The sequence below is a fragment of the Phocoena sinus genome, chromosome 16 (assembly GCF_008692025.1).
Source record: "Phocoena sinus isolate mPhoSin1 chromosome 16, mPhoSin1.pri, whole genome shotgun sequence".
Classification (NCBI taxonomy): domain Eukaryota; kingdom Metazoa; phylum Chordata; class Mammalia; order Artiodactyla; family Phocoenidae; genus Phocoena; species Phocoena sinus.
Window position 1 is genome coordinate 19,747,037 of NC_045778.1, and position 17,523 is coordinate 19,764,559.

Here is a 17,523-nt window from a genome sequence, read left to right on the forward strand (position 1 = left end):
GGGCTACCTCTGTAGGAAGAAAAAGTGAGGAATGCAATAAAACCTGAGAGTATGGGTTGATGCTGCAGCATAAATGTATCTTTAGGTGAGGGAGAGGGAGATGTGTTGGATAATCTTGTAGGTCTCATTCATTTGAATTTGCCTCATTCCAAAAAGACACTGAGAAACCATTTTAATGGTCAGACCTGGAAATTTCTTCATCCATTTATCTAAGTCAGACATATTCACTTATAACCATGTGTGACCAGACAGGGTTTTTAATGGAGCCCTTGAAGCAAGCAGATGGAAACCAAGGATATTTCAGAGACATGTTAATGCTTGATGGAAGATCAGAATATAGTTATAAATGTACAAATGCATTTGAGTATTCTAACCAACTAGAAATGAAGAAAATAAAATTTTCATAGCTGTAGGGACCCTATAGCAGCATTCTGACTATCTTATTACACGATAGGGTAGCTGAGTCAAAAACATTAAGCTCTTTACAACATCTAGATAACATGCACTTATTGGTGAAAGCACTTTATGAGTTAGAATGTCAATGATGTATGCTGTATAATAAATGGTTGTGGTATTAAAACTGTAGTAGAAAGGGAATACTGATAATTTTTTTTTATAATATTAGTAAATTCTGACTCTGCCCTTGGTCATGTTAGTGACCCTTGATATATGTTTGTTCCAGTATATGCTCATGACCAGAGCACCTAGACAGAATTCAAAGAAAAATTAATTTTCTCATAGGTACACTGATTTCAGAAATATTTTATAGTACTTTATAGTCTACAATGTATTTACATATAAATTATAGAACTTGACCCTAAATAAAAACTTTAGAGATTCATAGCACAGGTTTTATGAGTACTATTTTGCAGATAAGCAAACTGAGACCTTAAGAAGACTGGCCAGAATCAGTTCCAAATTCCAAATGTCAACTGGCATATGCAATAAAAAGTATGTGTCATTCTCTAAATTATTCTAGAAAAACATTTTGGATTTTTACCGAATTTATTTCCCAAAACTCTGAGTCCACATGTTCCCCTATCTGGTCTTTATGTAATTTTCAGTTTTCATCAAAGCTTTTGATTCCATTGCCTTCTAAGACAGTTTGCAAAGATGGTGCCACTGTGCAGACCATCTGAACAGGAATCCACGTTGCTATTGTTAGTGCCTAATTTTGCTAGTCATTTTACAAACGATTTTAAAATCCATCATGGTTCTTTGAGGCCTAATAACAAGAAGATGCTTGCAAAAATTAAAGTCTCACAAAACTGAAGAAAGTTGAGAACCAAATTCAAACAAAATTCAAATGTGTTGAACTCTTGATGTTATTCCCCGAACTTGACCTACAGAAGCAGCTGATGGCTGTACCATCCCTCCAGTTGCTCAGCCCATAAAACTAGCAGTCATCTTTTTTTTTTTTTTTTTTGCGGTGCGCGGGCCTCTCACTGTTGTGGCCTCTCCCGTTGCGGAGCACAGGCTCCGGACGTGCAGGCTCAGCGGCCATGGCTCACGGGCCCAGCCGCTCTGCGGCATGTGGGATCTTCCTGGACCGGGGCACGAACCCGTGTCCCCTGCATCGGCAGGGGGACTCTCAACCACTGCGCCACCAGCGAAGCCCCAGCAGTCATCTTTAATTTCTCTCTTTATCTCATACCTTCACTTCTAACCAACTCCTGTTGGTTTTACCTAAACATAAATCTAGAATCTAACCAATTCTCACCACTTCCACTGCTACCATACTGGCCCAAGCCACAATCATCTCTCTTGACTGGTATTATAACCTCCTTACTGGCTTCCCTTACTACTCCTTACTACTCTTGTCCCTTTAGAGTATATTCCCTCTCTGACTTCATCTCCAATTACTCTCCCACTTGCTCTCTCCACTCTAAGACTGACTGGCCTTTTTTCTAGTCAATGAACACACTATCTACTCCTACAAAGAGCCTTTGCACTGGTCACTCCCCATACATATTTATGGTTAACAACCTCACCTCCTTCAAGGGTTGTTCAAGCCACTTTCTTAGTGGCCCTAACCATCCTATTTAAAACTACGATCCACCCCACCCCTTCCACTCTTAATCTTCACTATCTTTCTTACTTTTTTATAGTACACACTACCTAATAATATACTACTTATGTTTGTTTTTTATTGTCCATTTTACCCCTTCAGAATGTAAGCTTAGATCTTTGTTTTGTACACTGATATACTCTAAGTGTCTGGAACCGTGTCTATGACTTAGTTGGTACCCAAACTGTTAAATAAATGAAATCTCTGAGAACAACCCATTGTTAAGATATCAGTATATCCACTTTAAGCCCTGATTTTCTAAGTTTATATATGGCAATTCAGTTTCATATTACACTGAAATTTGCCATCATATAAGTAAGATTGGATCTATTTACCCAATTTAAACAAAATATGTCAAGCTATTTGAAGTACTATCAGTGCAATAAAAAAAAGTCTTTAGATACATGACACTATATTCCATAAGTATATAAATCATTAAGGTCCTAGATTCATTGGGGAAATTTAAGTTGTCCGGTAGTTTATGTTTTTTTTCTGTATGTGGTGTTAAGTGCAAAAGAATTTGCTAAATACATAATGTAGTATAATTTTGCTTCTTTTAAAAGGCAAGTAAGAAATAATCATCTTGCTGCAGTCAACAAGTAAAAGGAGAATAAACTTTAAAAAGTAACCAGCAAACTACTAAAATCTTTTAGAATATAAGGTTTTGTTTTTCTTTTGAGAGATTACTCGATGTCTTGGGAGTGATTTCTGTAGCCTCAAGTATTCAGTCTGGTTTAGCATTGCACTATTTTATTTTTGGATTTCTCTACTAGCCTCTTGAGTGGTCTTCCCTCTTCAGGCACTTCATTACCTTGAACCAGGATAGACCTGGTGGTGGTACTGGCTTAAGAGCTAGTGCCAAAGTAGGAGCCACACAGAGGGCCTGGAGTCAGACCCAATCCAAGAATGGCTACCGATTACTACTGTGGAAGAGATCAATAATCAGCATTAAGAGAAAATATCAATTTTGAAATCCAAAAGGTGAATGTGAAGTCAGAACTATGGAGCAAAATAAGATCAGAAGCCAAGATACCAGGAAAATGTCTAAAAACTAAGGGCAAGGTGTATGACACAGCAGCAAATGTTACTCACCATAATTGATCCAAGAAGATTTCTCCCAGGAAAAGCAAAGTGAGAGAATTACATTCTCAGTGGGCTCATCTGTGCTTCTGTCAGGGGATGAGAGAAGAATAAGAAACACAAAGTTGATGGGGCCTCTGGCCATCCTAGAGCAGCCCTCTGCAGCTGTTAGGCAAAACAGACATCGGATAGCTGCTTCCCTTGGAGAAGCAAGGATGGTGAAGAGAAAAATCAGAGCCTTTCAAGCAACAGAGATATGATAGAGGAGTTATAAATATGATTCCCTTTAGTCTTTTTTTAATAGATACAAGTTGCCAAGCCCTATTTGGGATGTTAGATGATAAAAGTTGTAACATGCCAAAGGGAATATTCAAACCTATACTTACTATTCTCATAAAATATACGGTTTAACTATGAAGACAAGAGATGTCTACATGAAAAGTGAAGATCACTTGCTGACCATGTGAGTATTTCCTCTTCCCAGTTTCTTGCCTTATAACACACATTTTTAAAGAACACTTTCTCCAAGACTGTATCCAATCTCACTGGCCAAGGAACTTTTCAGGGATCAATCCCATGTACACAAGACTAGCATTACATAACCAGTTTATCCTACATCAAATGTACCTGTGACCCCCATAAAAATGTATTTATTCAATAAATCTTTATTGAGCATCTATAATATGCCAAGCGCTATTGCAGGTTTCAAGGAAACTGAAGTAGACAAAACATTGTCTTTGTCCTCATAGAATCTATACCACAATGTCATAGATTTATATGTCCTCTCTTCCTACTAGGAGAAAATTTATTCTTTTTATTCATTCCCTTACAGTGCATTTTTTAAACCAAGTTGTCCATCAGAGTCTGTTGATAAGTGTAGCCTCTTCCGTCCCCTTGAATCAAAATCTTGGGGGAGGGATTGGGAAATTTATCTTTTTAACAAGCTCTCTGGGGGTTTTATGCACATTGATAGCAAGAATAATTTGGGAGGAAACTGCCCTATTAATGGCATACTATCTGAGGAATTGCATGATGTCTACGGGATCCCTTTTGTTATCATGACTGTTACCAAGCTTCTCATCCTTAGAAGATCTGAAAGCTCTCCAGGGTTTTCCACAGTCAATTCATCTAACTAACACTTTTATTTTTTATAAAATTACCATTTATTTTTAAACAAAATGGTTTTCTCTGTGGGGCAGATGTTACCATATTCTGCTCTGGGAAGAAAATAATCAAACATTAATTACTCGTTATGGTCCACTAGATACTGATTTTAAACATAAAGTTGAGATGATGGCAATTTAGGAACTCTTCTCATCAAAGAAGGCAAGGCTGAAAGGATCTCAGAAATCCACTGTAAACAATATAAAAAATATTCATTGAAGTAGTTCCTTGTGAGTAAATGAAAGTGAGTATACTCAATATTCAATACTAAATAACATGCAATACCAGCAAATACAGTAAAGCTGATATTATTCAAATAACAGCTAACACAGGCTTATCATGTGCCACTTACTATTCTAAGTACTTCCCAGACATTTAGATGACTTAATTCTCAAACCCTCTATGAAACGGAATTTTGTTTTTATGCCCATTTTGTAGAAGTGAAAACTAATGCATAGAGAAGATAAGTAACCTAGTGAAGGTTACAGAGCTGGTAAAGTACAGCCAGGATTTGAACCTAGATGCAAAAATTCATCCTCTTAATCATTAGGCTAAGCTTCTCCTCTTTAGTTTTTATGATTCTTGTTAGAAGACTCATACCAAAGAAGTTTATGAAAACCTATTCTAGAAATCAAGAATTTTATTTTATTACAGCTTCCCTGACACAGTGACTTAGGATAATTTTCATTTGGCTCATTTTAAAGTGAAGGTAACAATGTTGTTGAAGCAGGATCATCTAGCAGTTAGAGGTGTAAGCTAAGAGAGCTATGGTTCTAAATCTCAGTTCTGACGCTTGCTATGTGACCTTCAGCAAGTTACCTTTCCAAGTCTCGGCTTCCTCATCCTCAAAATGAAGGTTTTAATGGGACCTACATCATAATATTGGTTACAGATAGAATAAGATAGCCCATTTAAAGCACTTAGAAAGTGCTCAATAAATATTGCTAGTGTAATAGTAACAGCATCAATAAACTGAACCAGATGATCTCTTGATTCTTGTACTCACATTAAATATGGCTTATTTCTCTTCTAATTAAAAAAATAAAATGACAGCAACCAAAACAACAAACCAAGTCATAAGCCATAAAACCAATTATGTCTTTTGTGGGAAAACCAGAGAGGTTACTGGACACATTAGTTTATATGTCACCAGTTATCCTCTCTACTCCAAAACGTACATGTTCTAGCATCCTGAGACACCTTGTATAATATAATCGCTGTGACTCCAAGAGGTCAAATGGGCAGGCAGCTCAATAATTCATTTTATAAATTTCAGTTCAAAGCTATGTTGAGGTTAAGAAAAATTGACATTCGGTCTGTGAACTTCATGTCAAGCTCAAGAAAAACTCTGGGCAGCGCATGTTTAGCGATTAAGTGGATGCAGACAATAAAGACGTTGCCAAATTGTAAAACAAGACTTGGAAATTACAGAAAATGTTGCTAGTTATTGATTACGGGGACCATTCAGTTCCTATTGAGCCACCCAAAAGAATCATTCATTTTCCAACAGAAAGCCTGCTCATTTGCAAGATAAAAGAGAGACATTTCTGCACATGCCCATAATGTTCTTCACCACTGGGGGCAGCTTTACATAAGACTGCATTCACTAAAACCAAAGCAACAGTCCGAGCAGCTTTCAGAATGACAGTCTGCAGAAGTGAGCTGAGCGTGTGCGCGGTACGGGGCTCTCCTGCCTTCCGGGCTCCAATGCAGCGCTGTGGCTGAAGTGGGTGCTCGCCACCAGAAATGCTGGGCTATGGGATACAGATGTGGCAGCTCAGGTAGCCTCACGTTGCCTGGAGGAATACATCTTGCTTTCCGATAAGAAGAAATTGTAGAAGCCAGTTTTTTTTTTTTTTTTTTTTTTACACCGCCCCCCCCCCACAAAAAAACTGTAAAGATGCAAAAACGTAATATTCATGAAGATCCTATTACCTAGGAAGATTTTGATGTTTTGCTGCAAATGCGGTGTTGGGATTTATTTGTTCTTGGAGTGTTCTGCGTGGCTGGCAAAGAATAATGTTCCAAAATCGGTCCATCTCCCAAGGGGTCCAATTTTTCTTCCTGGGTGTCAGCGAGCCCTGACTCACTACAGTGCAGCTGACAGGGGCTGTCATGCAAGTGGCCCCCTAAGCCAAAGCAAAGACCTAAGGACGACCTTTGAACAATACAAAGGATGGGTATGTTTTGTCACTTTTCTTCTTTTCTTCTTAAAAAAAACAAAAACAAAAAATCCACTAATCTGTAAATTAATTCTGCCTTAATTATTGTAGAGATTACCTTGCTCTGCTCTAAGACTATAAATTCGATTGCTTAGTTGCCATGTTTCCTTGCTTAACTATTAAAAAAAAAAAGCCTAAAGACAATTCTCTTTAAATTATAAGGAGATGATATTTGATGTTAAATGTTTTTATCTAGATTTAAATTTCTAAAAAAGAAAATACATGCTTATTTTTGCTTGATTAAAAAATAAATGAATTCCTTTTTTGGGGGGATAACTTTTCTAAGTTGTTTTTATTTCCAGGTTTCAATGTAATTAGGCTACTGAGCGGATCAGCTGTAGCACTGGTTATAGCCCCCACTGTCTTACTGACAATGCTTTCTTCTGCCGAACGAGGATGCCCTAAGGGCTGTAGGTGTGAAGGCAAAATGGTATATTGTGAATCTCAGAAATTACAGGAGATACCCTCAAGTATATCTGCTGGTTGCTTAGGTTTGTCCCTTCGCTATAACAGCCTTCAAAAACTTAAGTATAATCAATTTAAAGGGCTCAACCAGCTCACCTGGCTGTACCTTGACCATAACCATATCAGCAATATTGATGAGAATGCTTTTAATGGAATACGCAGACTCAAAGAGTTGATTCTGAGTTCCAACAGAATCTCCTATTTTCTCAACAATACCTTCAGACCTGTGACAAATTTACGGAACTTGGATCTGTCCTATAATCAGCTGCATTCTCTGGGATCTGAACAGTTTCGGGGTTTGCGAAAGCTGCTGAGTTTACATTTACGATCTAATTCCCTGAGAAACATCCCAGTGCGAATATTCCAAGACTGCCGCAACCTGGAACTTTTGGACCTGGGATATAACCGGATCCGAAGTTTAGCCAGGAATGTCTTTGCAGGCATGATCAGACTCAAAGAACTTCACCTGGAGCACAATCAATTTTCTAAGCTCAATCTGGCCCTTTTCCCAAGGTTGGTGAGCCTTCAGAACCTTTACTTGCAGTGGAATAAAATCAGTGTCATAGGACAGACCATGTCCTGGACCTGGAGTTCATTACAAAGGCTTGATTTATCAGGCAATGAGATCGAAGCTTTTAGTGGACCTAGTGTTTTCCAGTGTGTCCCAAATCTGCAGCGCCTCAACCTGGATTCCAACAAGCTCACATTTATTGGTCAAGAGATTTTGGATTCTTGGATATCCCTCAATGACATCAGTCTTGCCGGGAATATATGGGAATGCAGCAGAAATATTTGTTCCCTGGTAAACTGGCTGAAAAATTTTAAAGGACTGAGGGAGAATACAATTATCTGTGCCAGTCCCAAAGAGCTGCAAGGAGTAAATGTTATCGATGCAGTGAAGAACTACAGCATCTGTGGCAAAAGTACCACGGAGAGGTTTGATTTGGCCAGGGCTCTCCCAAAGCCGACATTTAAGCCCAAGCTCCCCAGGCCGAAGCATGAGAGCAAACCCCCTTTGCCCCCCACAGTGGGAGCCACGGAGCCTGGCCCAGAGACCGATGCTGACACTGAGCACATCTCTTTCCATAAAATCATCGCAGGGAGCGTGGCCCTTTTCCTGTCTGTGCTCGTCATCCTTCTTGTTATCTACGTGTCGTGGAAGCGGTACCCTGCCAGCATGAAGCAGCTGCAGCAGCGCTCCCTCATGCGAAGGCACAGGAAAAAGAAAAGACAGTCCCTAAAGCAAATGACTCCCAGCACGCAGGAATTTTATGTAGATTATAAACCCACCAACACGGAGACCAGCGAGATGCTGCTGAATGGGACGGGACCCTGCACCTATAACAAATCGGGCTCCAGGGAGTGTGAGGTATGAACCATTGTGATAAAAGCGCTCTTAAAAGCTGGGAAATAAGTGGTGCTTTATTGAACTCTGGTGACTATAAAGGGAATGTGGTGCCCCTCTCCCTACCCCTCTCCCTCTCCCTCTCACTTTGCTGGCAAGGTCCTTCCCTGTCCGTTTTAGTACATTCATAATACTGGTCATTTTACTTTCATACATAATTAACCCATTGAAATTTAAATACCACAATCAATGTGAAGCTTGAACTCTGCTTTAATTTAATGCCTATTGTATAAGACCCTTTATTGATTCCATTAATGTCACATTTGTTTTAAGACAAAACTTCTTTCATAAGTAATCCTTCACATCGGCTGTTATTCTCCTTCTGGCAAGACCGAATCTATAGTCCTAGAAGGTTTGCAGTTTATTGGCAAATCAAGGAAAAAGTGAATGATCCCAGGTACTTGGAGCCTGAACTGATTTTAGGTGAGGACTTGATTATAGAACATTTAGGGACAGCCTTAAAACAATGCCTAGCTTAAAAAGAAAACTGCAGAAAACTATTGAAAGATGGTGCTCTGTTAAAGCAGCACCCCGAGCAGTTTCCAGAGGTGTTTGAATTACAGTAAAGCAAGCCTAGGGAAAACTGTTGAAGGGTTAAAATGCTGCAAGTAGACAACTGCAAAATGTGAGGAGACAGTAAAAATACAAAGTTTTAGACCTGAAGCCTTGTCTCTGAAACTCTTCTCTGTAAAAATCAGACTAGAGGTTTCACTGTCAATTTCTTCTAGCCTCCACATTTCTAAAATAAGTATAAATGAATAAATAAGTAGATAAAATAGGCAGGAGGCAGATTTCTCCACTGTTCCTCACCTTAAGGAGTTTTCAGAGATGAGGCTTGCAAATGGGAATGCAGCTTGCTAAATGCATGTGGTTGGAAGCTTACCAAAATTTCTCTTTCCAGCTCTTTTAAGGACCCTAATGTAGGGAGTGGAATTATGAGCTGTCTGTTCTGTTTGGGATTTGTCAGGCTGTCCTGTTGTGTTCCACTCTATGCTCTGCACACACACCAGTCCCCTGATGACTGACACTTCATTCAGAGGTGTAAAGAGAACACATTCCAAGACACGCTTTCCACCACCGACAGCCTCGTTAAAAAGGATAGTTTTGACAACACCTTAATAAACGTATCAAATAAATCTTACGGGACAAAAGACCAACCCCATGGCAGTTGTCTTTTGCTTTTCTGTTGCTGATGTTACAGTGTCCTCTTGTTCACCTATATTGTGAACTCCATTCATCAGTATGATTCTGTACAGACCCTGTTGGCAATCTGCAAGCTGCATGCATGTTTTTATGTCAGTGGTGAAAGTTTATTGCCTGCAGCACAAATATCACAGCTTCTGTATTTAAGTAACTTTGACCACATTTCATTTAGATTTTAGAAAAATGTCTTTAGCCAGTATTCTCTTTCATCCTCCAAAACGAAGAATTCTATTATAGGAACAAAAATCAGGAATTGCAACATTGAGCCCATTTCATTTAATTTGGCTTGTCAACAAGCTTTATATCGTTAGCCATGCCCCTGTTCTTTCAAAACAGAATCACTGCAGCAAAAAAGAAAAAGTAAATGGCTATTTTTACCAGCATTTTTATATAGTTTGGAGGCTTTTTATATTCTGAGAGGAAAAATCTAGGCAAGCCACCATGAGATATAATTGCAAAGAAGCCAGATTATAAAAATCATACTTTTATAAGCAATAAAGAAAAAGGAACGTCGAAAGTAGATTTCTCAAGGAACTGTACTTTGATTTTTATGAAACCTTAAAATAGATACCAGTTCAGAAAAGCATCACAGCTACAATATATTTGTCCATGCATAACTGTTGGATATACATTTATTAATGGCAAATAGTCACGGATTCCCAATTGATTAATAATGCAGATACTTCCTTACAGTACAGTGAACTGGATGACTGAAACTACCGCGATGTTTTTCACTGAAGTTGTCATTTCACATTTTTCATAAAATGTCAGTAAATACATACTCCATCTAAAAACAAAACTTTCTTTGGTCAGCCTCATTTTTACCTGTACTAAACATGATTGTTTTAATTAAATGCAGTGTTAAAGTGAAAAAGCCCATTTTTATTCTTTGACTTGACCTTCTGCCTCATTTGTCATGGATACCAAATAAATTTAGGCAAGGCATAGTTATATTCATATTTTGAAACTCTTGCAAATACTTGATGCTGTGGTACTGCTAGTATATATAAAATATGTTTGCTGTATTAAAAGTGTTTCTAAAGTTCAAAGCCACTTGGTGTGTTAAGATTACATGAGTGACCAAAATTTTGAAGGTTGGTCATTTTTTAATGCCTAAATTTAACTACATATAAATTTAATAATAGAGAAGAACCAAAATAAAATCCCTTAGGTTGTAAAAGCAATTTTGATTCAGTACATGGAATTCCAAAAAAAAGTCTTTTCCCTCTCTTTGGGAATGAAGCTTCTTTAGTTCTCAGTACATAATTCTTGTAGGTTAGACAATCACTAGTTCGCCACTATAAATTTAAAAAAGCCAACTGGTGAATGAATGTTCTGCTCAAAAGTCATCGTCCTCACCATCACCCCATGGCACTTTTTGGACTGCATACCATAAATCTATTCTCATAAGTATTTAAAAACTCATTGCATATTAGAAATATATAACTGATATTTCATTTTCTATTCCAAATTTATATTAAGTGTCTGACTTTCCTCAAAGGTGACAACAGTTAAATAAGCAGCCTGACCTGTTGAAATACACAGAAGAGATGCATCAATGAAGAACAGATTCAGTCTTTGAATGCTTTACCAGAGAGAGAGGAAATACAGTTTAGTCTCTGAACTGTATGGGTTTTATCCCCAAATTTTTATGAGCCCCGGTACACATAGTGCTACTGCAGCATAGGGCCAGTCTTCCAAGCAATAATTATGCAAGATATATTTCTTTTAAATGAGTTTATATTTTCCAAGGATGTTGACATTACATCTTTTCAAAGAATTTAAACCATTTTTTCTTGATTCGGTGAGTCAACTGCCTAAATAGACAGGCAATGGACTATATTACTGTGGAGCATCAGTGACCTCCAGTGGCTGGTTAGACTAACCACAGCTATTCAAACATTTTATTTAGTTTTTTTATCCTGAACCCTTATGTAAATGTGGTTTACAACATATGGTTTTCAATCCATGAATCAGCTTTTAATTTTATTTAGTTCATCTCCCTTGGAAACATGGTTATAGTACAATTTTTTAAGTTATATTTTGTATATTGACTTATTTAGTAATGCCCAGAGGCCACAGAACTGGAACTAAGGGCTAGAAATAAGTGTCCAAAGATGAAGAGCAAGTAATAATGCAACAAAAATCGATAAGACATATTTTTTAAGTATTTATAATCATCAACATCGGCCAAATATTCTGATATTTTCATTAAGTGAGAATATTTTCCATAGGCAGGATACTGAAATATAATTTAATAAGTTGGGGAAAACAAATTTCAATATTAATACTGAAAGAACCAGCATCAGTTGTTTACCAGTCAGGAGTGTCTGAGCTGTGGAGTGAGTGAGGCCTCCCCATCCAGCTCTGGAACTCTCCAGTTTGTTATCATGCCAGTGACCTGTGCTTTGCCCCAGCGCTCTCTCCCTCCCTCCCCCTTTCCAGTCAGCTGAACACTGTTCTATTAGGCTCTCTGACAATGATGTTACAGTCTAAGAGGTGATGATTCATAGATAATGAAATTATGCTCTCCTTCTGGGGAAGGATAATGCAGAGTCAGATTTGTAGATTTGGTAAGGATTTTCAGGATGCTGTAGGTGCATGAAATACCTTCTCTTCCCTTGATAATTACCAAGAAGAGAACTCAACTAGCTTATTTAAAGTGTGGATTAAACTAGCATCAGAAACAGCATCAGGCCATGAAGCCTAAGACAAAATGAGTTCCAGACATGACAAATGAGAACTGAGAAATGAGAAATGAAAAATTCAGAAACTGTGTTGCCTCTTTTATTCCCTTTTCCCTGGATTCTCATTAGAATCTGGATTTTATGCAAACCCATGGAATTTTGCTATACTTGTATTCTCTTAGCTACCTACATCAAAAATCAGAGGCAGCTGGAATAAACCATGAACACAAAAAGTAATATCAGTGGATTTTAATTACAAATGTTGTAAGAGAAACAGAACTGATGAAAGGCAAATAGGTTGTATTAAATGACTCTTGAAAACTAGTAAGATAATACACAGGTGAAAGTAAGACTTTCTAGAATCTAACATCATAATAGCCTATAGAATTGGACCCACTTTTGCCTACTCTTCAAAATCATTGTTGATTTTTGCACAGTTGGGTAGAATACAGTAGAAATATTACAGAGAAAATCTATATAAAAAGATACTATGATTCTTTTGATTTAAGGAACATATCATGGCCATGTAAATAATAGAGTACGGGCCTTAGATTCAAATTTCTCTGACACTTGCAAATCATATAATCCCGAGGAAATTCCTCAGCTTTTCTGAACTTGAAGTTACTCATCTGTAAAACGGGCAAAATTATTGACTTCATATGGTTACTGGGAGGACAAAATGTGAGCAACACTTTGTAAACTCTAAAATGGCAACTATCTATTATTTTCAAAAAGTATTTAGTGAGATAATCAGTTATGTTTGCCAGTGTTCTATGTTTGGCCTGGGTTAAAAAGACATTACTAACCTCTATGTAACAGAAGCCTAAATCCACTTTACATTAATATGAATTCTGAGACTTGGCTGTGAGTCTATAACTTAATTTGTCTTTGACGTTTATTTTCCATAAAAAGTTTCTTCCATCCCATATCAATAATGACTACAATGTACAATAAACATAAATAGACACCAACCAGAGCTTATCAAACTAAATCAAAATTCTAAATGGGTCCCAAAAAAGATCATTATAGAAAAGGTTTTCAATTAACATAGGTTACTTGCCCTGCCCCTCTTCAGTATCACTATTTTGAGCCCTTGTCGACTTTATACCTTATAAATATAACATTTATGGCAAGATAACGTCATTATTGAGCAAAAAGTAATTGCTTTTAACATGTTACAGTGGGATTAGCACATATTCCAGGTATCGATTACATGACATCTATTCTGTTGTTTCTTTTTTTTCCCCCAATGAAAGATTATCCAAAATTTCCTCCTAGTATAGAAATTACTATTGACTTTACCAGTTATTACTGTTGAAAATCACTGGATTAAAAAAAAGTAGCATAAAAATACAAAGCCTTTTTTATGAGTTATAGCCTATTCATTTATGCAAAATTAAATACTTAAGAGTACTCTTTTTGGGCCTTCCATCAAAAAAATGACCAGTGTAATCAAAAATCTCTCTCTACTGGACGCAGCTTTTCTTACCAAGTATGATGTAGCAGACGTATTTCCAAAATTCTTATAATTTAAGTAGAAAACCATCCTCTTTGATAGCTGAGTTCCTATGAAATCTCTTGAGGACAGAGAGAGGATGATGGTTTTTCAGTGGAAAAAGCATTTTTTAATTTTATTCTGCTTTACCTTCGTAGGATTATTGTTATATGTTCTTGAGTTAGGTCTCCTGAACATGTGAGGAGAATTTCAGGAATACAGAGAGAACAAGACTATCTGGGTCACAATGTAAGACCAAGCAGAGGGAATCTATTTAGCAACTGTACTTTCTAATAGCAGAAACTCCATATGCAATAATAATCCATTTTATTGAAAAAAAAAGAGAAAAAAAGAAAAAGAGCTTCTCTCTAAACCTACCCAGCAAATGTTGTAATGCAAATTGATAACTCTTTTGATAATTCTTTATACCTTATTTTCAGGGACTCCCATTTCCTCCTGACCCAGGAAAAAATTTCAGTTATGCTTTTATCCCATTCTTAAATTGTTGTTCTCTACTTCCTATGTCACACAAAAAAGGTCTTGCCTCATATAAATCAACACAATTGGTCATCTTACTCAAAGGAGAATCCTATCTTCAATAAAAAAAGTTAGACCATAAAACAAAATGTAGGGCTTCCCTGGTGGCGCAGTGGTTGAGAGTCCGCCTGCCGATGCAGGGGACGCGGGTTCGTGCCCCGGTCTGGGACGATCCCCCATGCCGCGAAGCGGCTGGGCCCGTGAGCCATGGCCACTGAGCCTGCGCGTCCGGAGCCTGTGCTCCGCAACGGGAGAGGCCATATCAGTGAGAGGCCCGCGTACCGCAAAAAACAAAAACAAAAAAGTGCTTCTTGTTATTAAGTTTGATCTGCTGTACTCTCTGAAAAAAGGAACATGATTTTTGATGCGGTCAACCACCATCTCACAAGAATGTTTAAAGGAAACTTGTAGGACATACCATGTTGATCTTGAAGTAGTTGAGTGACTTTAAAGTCTCTGATAAACCTGTGATAACTTACCACAGTGAAAGAGGTTTAAAAACTAACTTGACACTTTAGGATCAGTGTTGGCTTGTTTTTCATCAATTTATGAAAGGGATTCTGCAAAATTTGTATGAAATTTTAAAGTTAAAAGGTATAAATATTTGGTTGGAGTACTGCCATTTACCCTAAGGAAGGTTAGGTAACATCACTGAATTACAATTAAAATGGAATAATTAAAGATCTGTTTAATATGGCACAGGACATATTATATACATAAGTATTCTGTGTTTTCCACCAAGCTAGACATGTTTTAGATGCTTAGGGGAAAAAGAGAATCCATGTCCTTCCTATAGGATTATTCACATTTTATCACATATTTGTTTACGTGTATGTGTATTTTTGTGTAGTTGACTTATTATGTGCCAGGAATGTGTGTATAGTTCTTTTTTTTTAATATAAGAACAGAGTCCCTATATTGACTCTGTTCTCTGATAAATTTCATCTATTAATCTTAAATCTTGTCCCTCTTTATAGGACTGCCCTAAAATAATTCATACCCTACCCACACAAGGCTTCTCAAGCCAAATTATACACCTCCAGCTCCATTAGGAAATGATTTCTAGTAAGTTACCATTAGGATATCCCTCTGCTAGTTAAATTCTGATCTGCTGGTGTAGTTATCTTCCCAGCCTGTGGCACTCACTCCAGCCTATTTTATGTCGTTAAAAGGCAACATGCACTTAGCCCTATGGACTTTTACAAGGAGGACTGAGTAGTAAAATGTAAAAATCTACATATTTTTATGGGCTTCACTTTGGTTGTTTTTATGGTTGAACACACAGAGATGTGCGGGGTCTTAGTTTACACTGAAATGCAAAACCATTAAGCTAGCTATAAATTAAAAAGAAAAGGTCAAGATAGACAAAAAAAAATAGAGTCTAAAGATCATGTTATTTATTTCTTAATCTTAAAAATAATACTAAATAATGAACATCCTGTATTTCACTTTCCTGACATCTGTTTTACCCTCCAGGTTTCCCATCATATTCTCGAATTTAAGCTTCACGTTTCTTACATTTTCCCACTTCTAACACAGAGGTTTCTTTTGTTTGTTTTTTAGTTGTTTTGTTTTGTTTTCTGCCTGCAGATCTTTTCCCAATGCTTTTGTTGTATCATTTTGCCTGCTTTTCTAGACTCCCCACTCAAATTTTGATCCTGTCAGAAAGTCACAGGGTAATTCATCAGTTTTGTGATTGGATTGATCAAACAAACGGACTGGGTTTGTCTCTAGGGTGCAATCTAGTCAGGTCTGGGATGTGTGCCTTCTGTCTTCCCTGCCTCCATTCCCATGCCTTTTCTCCACTTAGGATTATCCATACTGAAATTCCTCCATCCAGTGCTATCTAGGGCTCTCTTGGTTCCTTACTCCTTACCCAATATGTATCCCCAGATCTCAACTAGCATCATTACCGATTCCAAGGACACTTACACCTAAATGGGGATAAAAACCTTTTGCTAAAGGTGAGAAAGTCATATACTGAGAGCAGGGGTTATGCTTCGAGGGCAAAAGTGCTTTGCAAGCACCTCTGAAATTATCCTACATAGAAACCTCTATATTTTTCTCAAACATGAAGTTGGGCCTTCCCAAAGGAACCAAGGCAGGACAAATAATCCATGTTTCATTCAGTAAACTATAGTTTGAGAAATCTCTTCAGTGAATTACCATTATACACAGGCTTTCTCCTTAGTTTTTCTCCACGGAGAGACAATATTGTATATAATAAAAAATGTGGGCTATGGAACCAGGATGAACCAGTTTGAATTCTGGTTCTGGGATTTAATAACTGCAAAATCGTGAGTGTTAGCTTCTTCATCTTAAAAATAAAAATGTGTAAAATAATATAATCATCACAGGATTGTCACAACAGGGCAAAGAATCAGCATTTCTTGAATATTTTTATGTACTTTGTTTTGGCACATTGCATATATTATTTAATTTAATACTCATAAAGTTCCTAGATGATTAAATAAGATGACAGATAAAATCCCTTAGTATAAAGCTTGGTACATAATCGTAACCTTCTCCTTTATTAGCGCTAATTGCTGAAAATTTCAGTATAACAGAATGCTTTAATAGCTGTATTCCACTATCTATTTTTACATGAAATAACAAACAGACATCTGGCAGACTTTCAAGAAATAGAATCTTAACTGCCATAAGCTCAGGGGCAACTGGGCACATGATTAATACTGAAGAGTAATGTGGTACATAAGACCAAAATCCTAAACCTCCCATCAAAGCCCAACTACATCCCTACCTTTATTTCCACATTATTCCCCATGCTCTAACACTGAAGTGCTTTCCTACCTCTGTGCTTTTGCTTAAGCTATTTCCTTTGTGAGAAATGGTTTCCTCTCCCAAGTTCTCCTGTCAATCTCTGAGTCTTCTTATAACAGATCCAACTCAAATTCTACTCATTCTAGAAGTCTTCTTAATCTTGCTTGCCCTTCCCTGTTTTCCATGATATTTTGTATGTCTACTGGAGACAATATCACAGGCTGCCTTATGTGAGAGTTATTAATGTGTTTTCATACCCTTTTTGAGGAAAGGGACCATCTCTTCTTCCATCCAGTGGTGATTGGTTATAGAGTTTTATTCATAGTAGATGTCTGTTGAACTGATTTTCTGTTAATTATTATAAGGTTATTGTCAACCTTTTTTTTTTTTTTTTTTTTTTTTTTTTGCGGTACGTG

At 37.3% G+C, this 17,523-nt stretch overlaps 2 protein-coding genes across 2 annotated transcripts in view; one reads left to right on the forward strand and one right to left on the reverse strand.

Moving 5' to 3' along the window:
* CTNNA3 (catenin alpha 3) overlaps positions 1 to 17,523 on the reverse strand; it is a 1,597,197-nt gene that overhangs the window by 927,681 nt on the left and 651,993 nt on the right. The window lies entirely within an intron of this gene.
* The window catches only part of LRRTM3 (leucine rich repeat transmembrane neuronal 3), a 177,649-nt gene continuing 166,438 nt past the window's right edge, over positions 6,313 to 17,523 (forward strand). Inside the window, exons 1-3 of the mRNA XM_032609211.1 lie at positions 6,313 to 6,492; positions 6,837 to 8,368; positions 15,304 to 15,391. Of these exons, the coding sequence (XP_032465102.1) occupies positions 6,489 to 6,492; positions 6,837 to 8,368; positions 15,304 to 15,378 (1,611 nt within the window). The 5' untranslated portion in view covers positions 6,313 to 6,488 and the 3' untranslated portion in view covers positions 15,379 to 15,391. The remainder of the gene's footprint in view (positions 6,493 to 6,836; positions 8,369 to 15,303; positions 15,392 to 17,523) is intronic.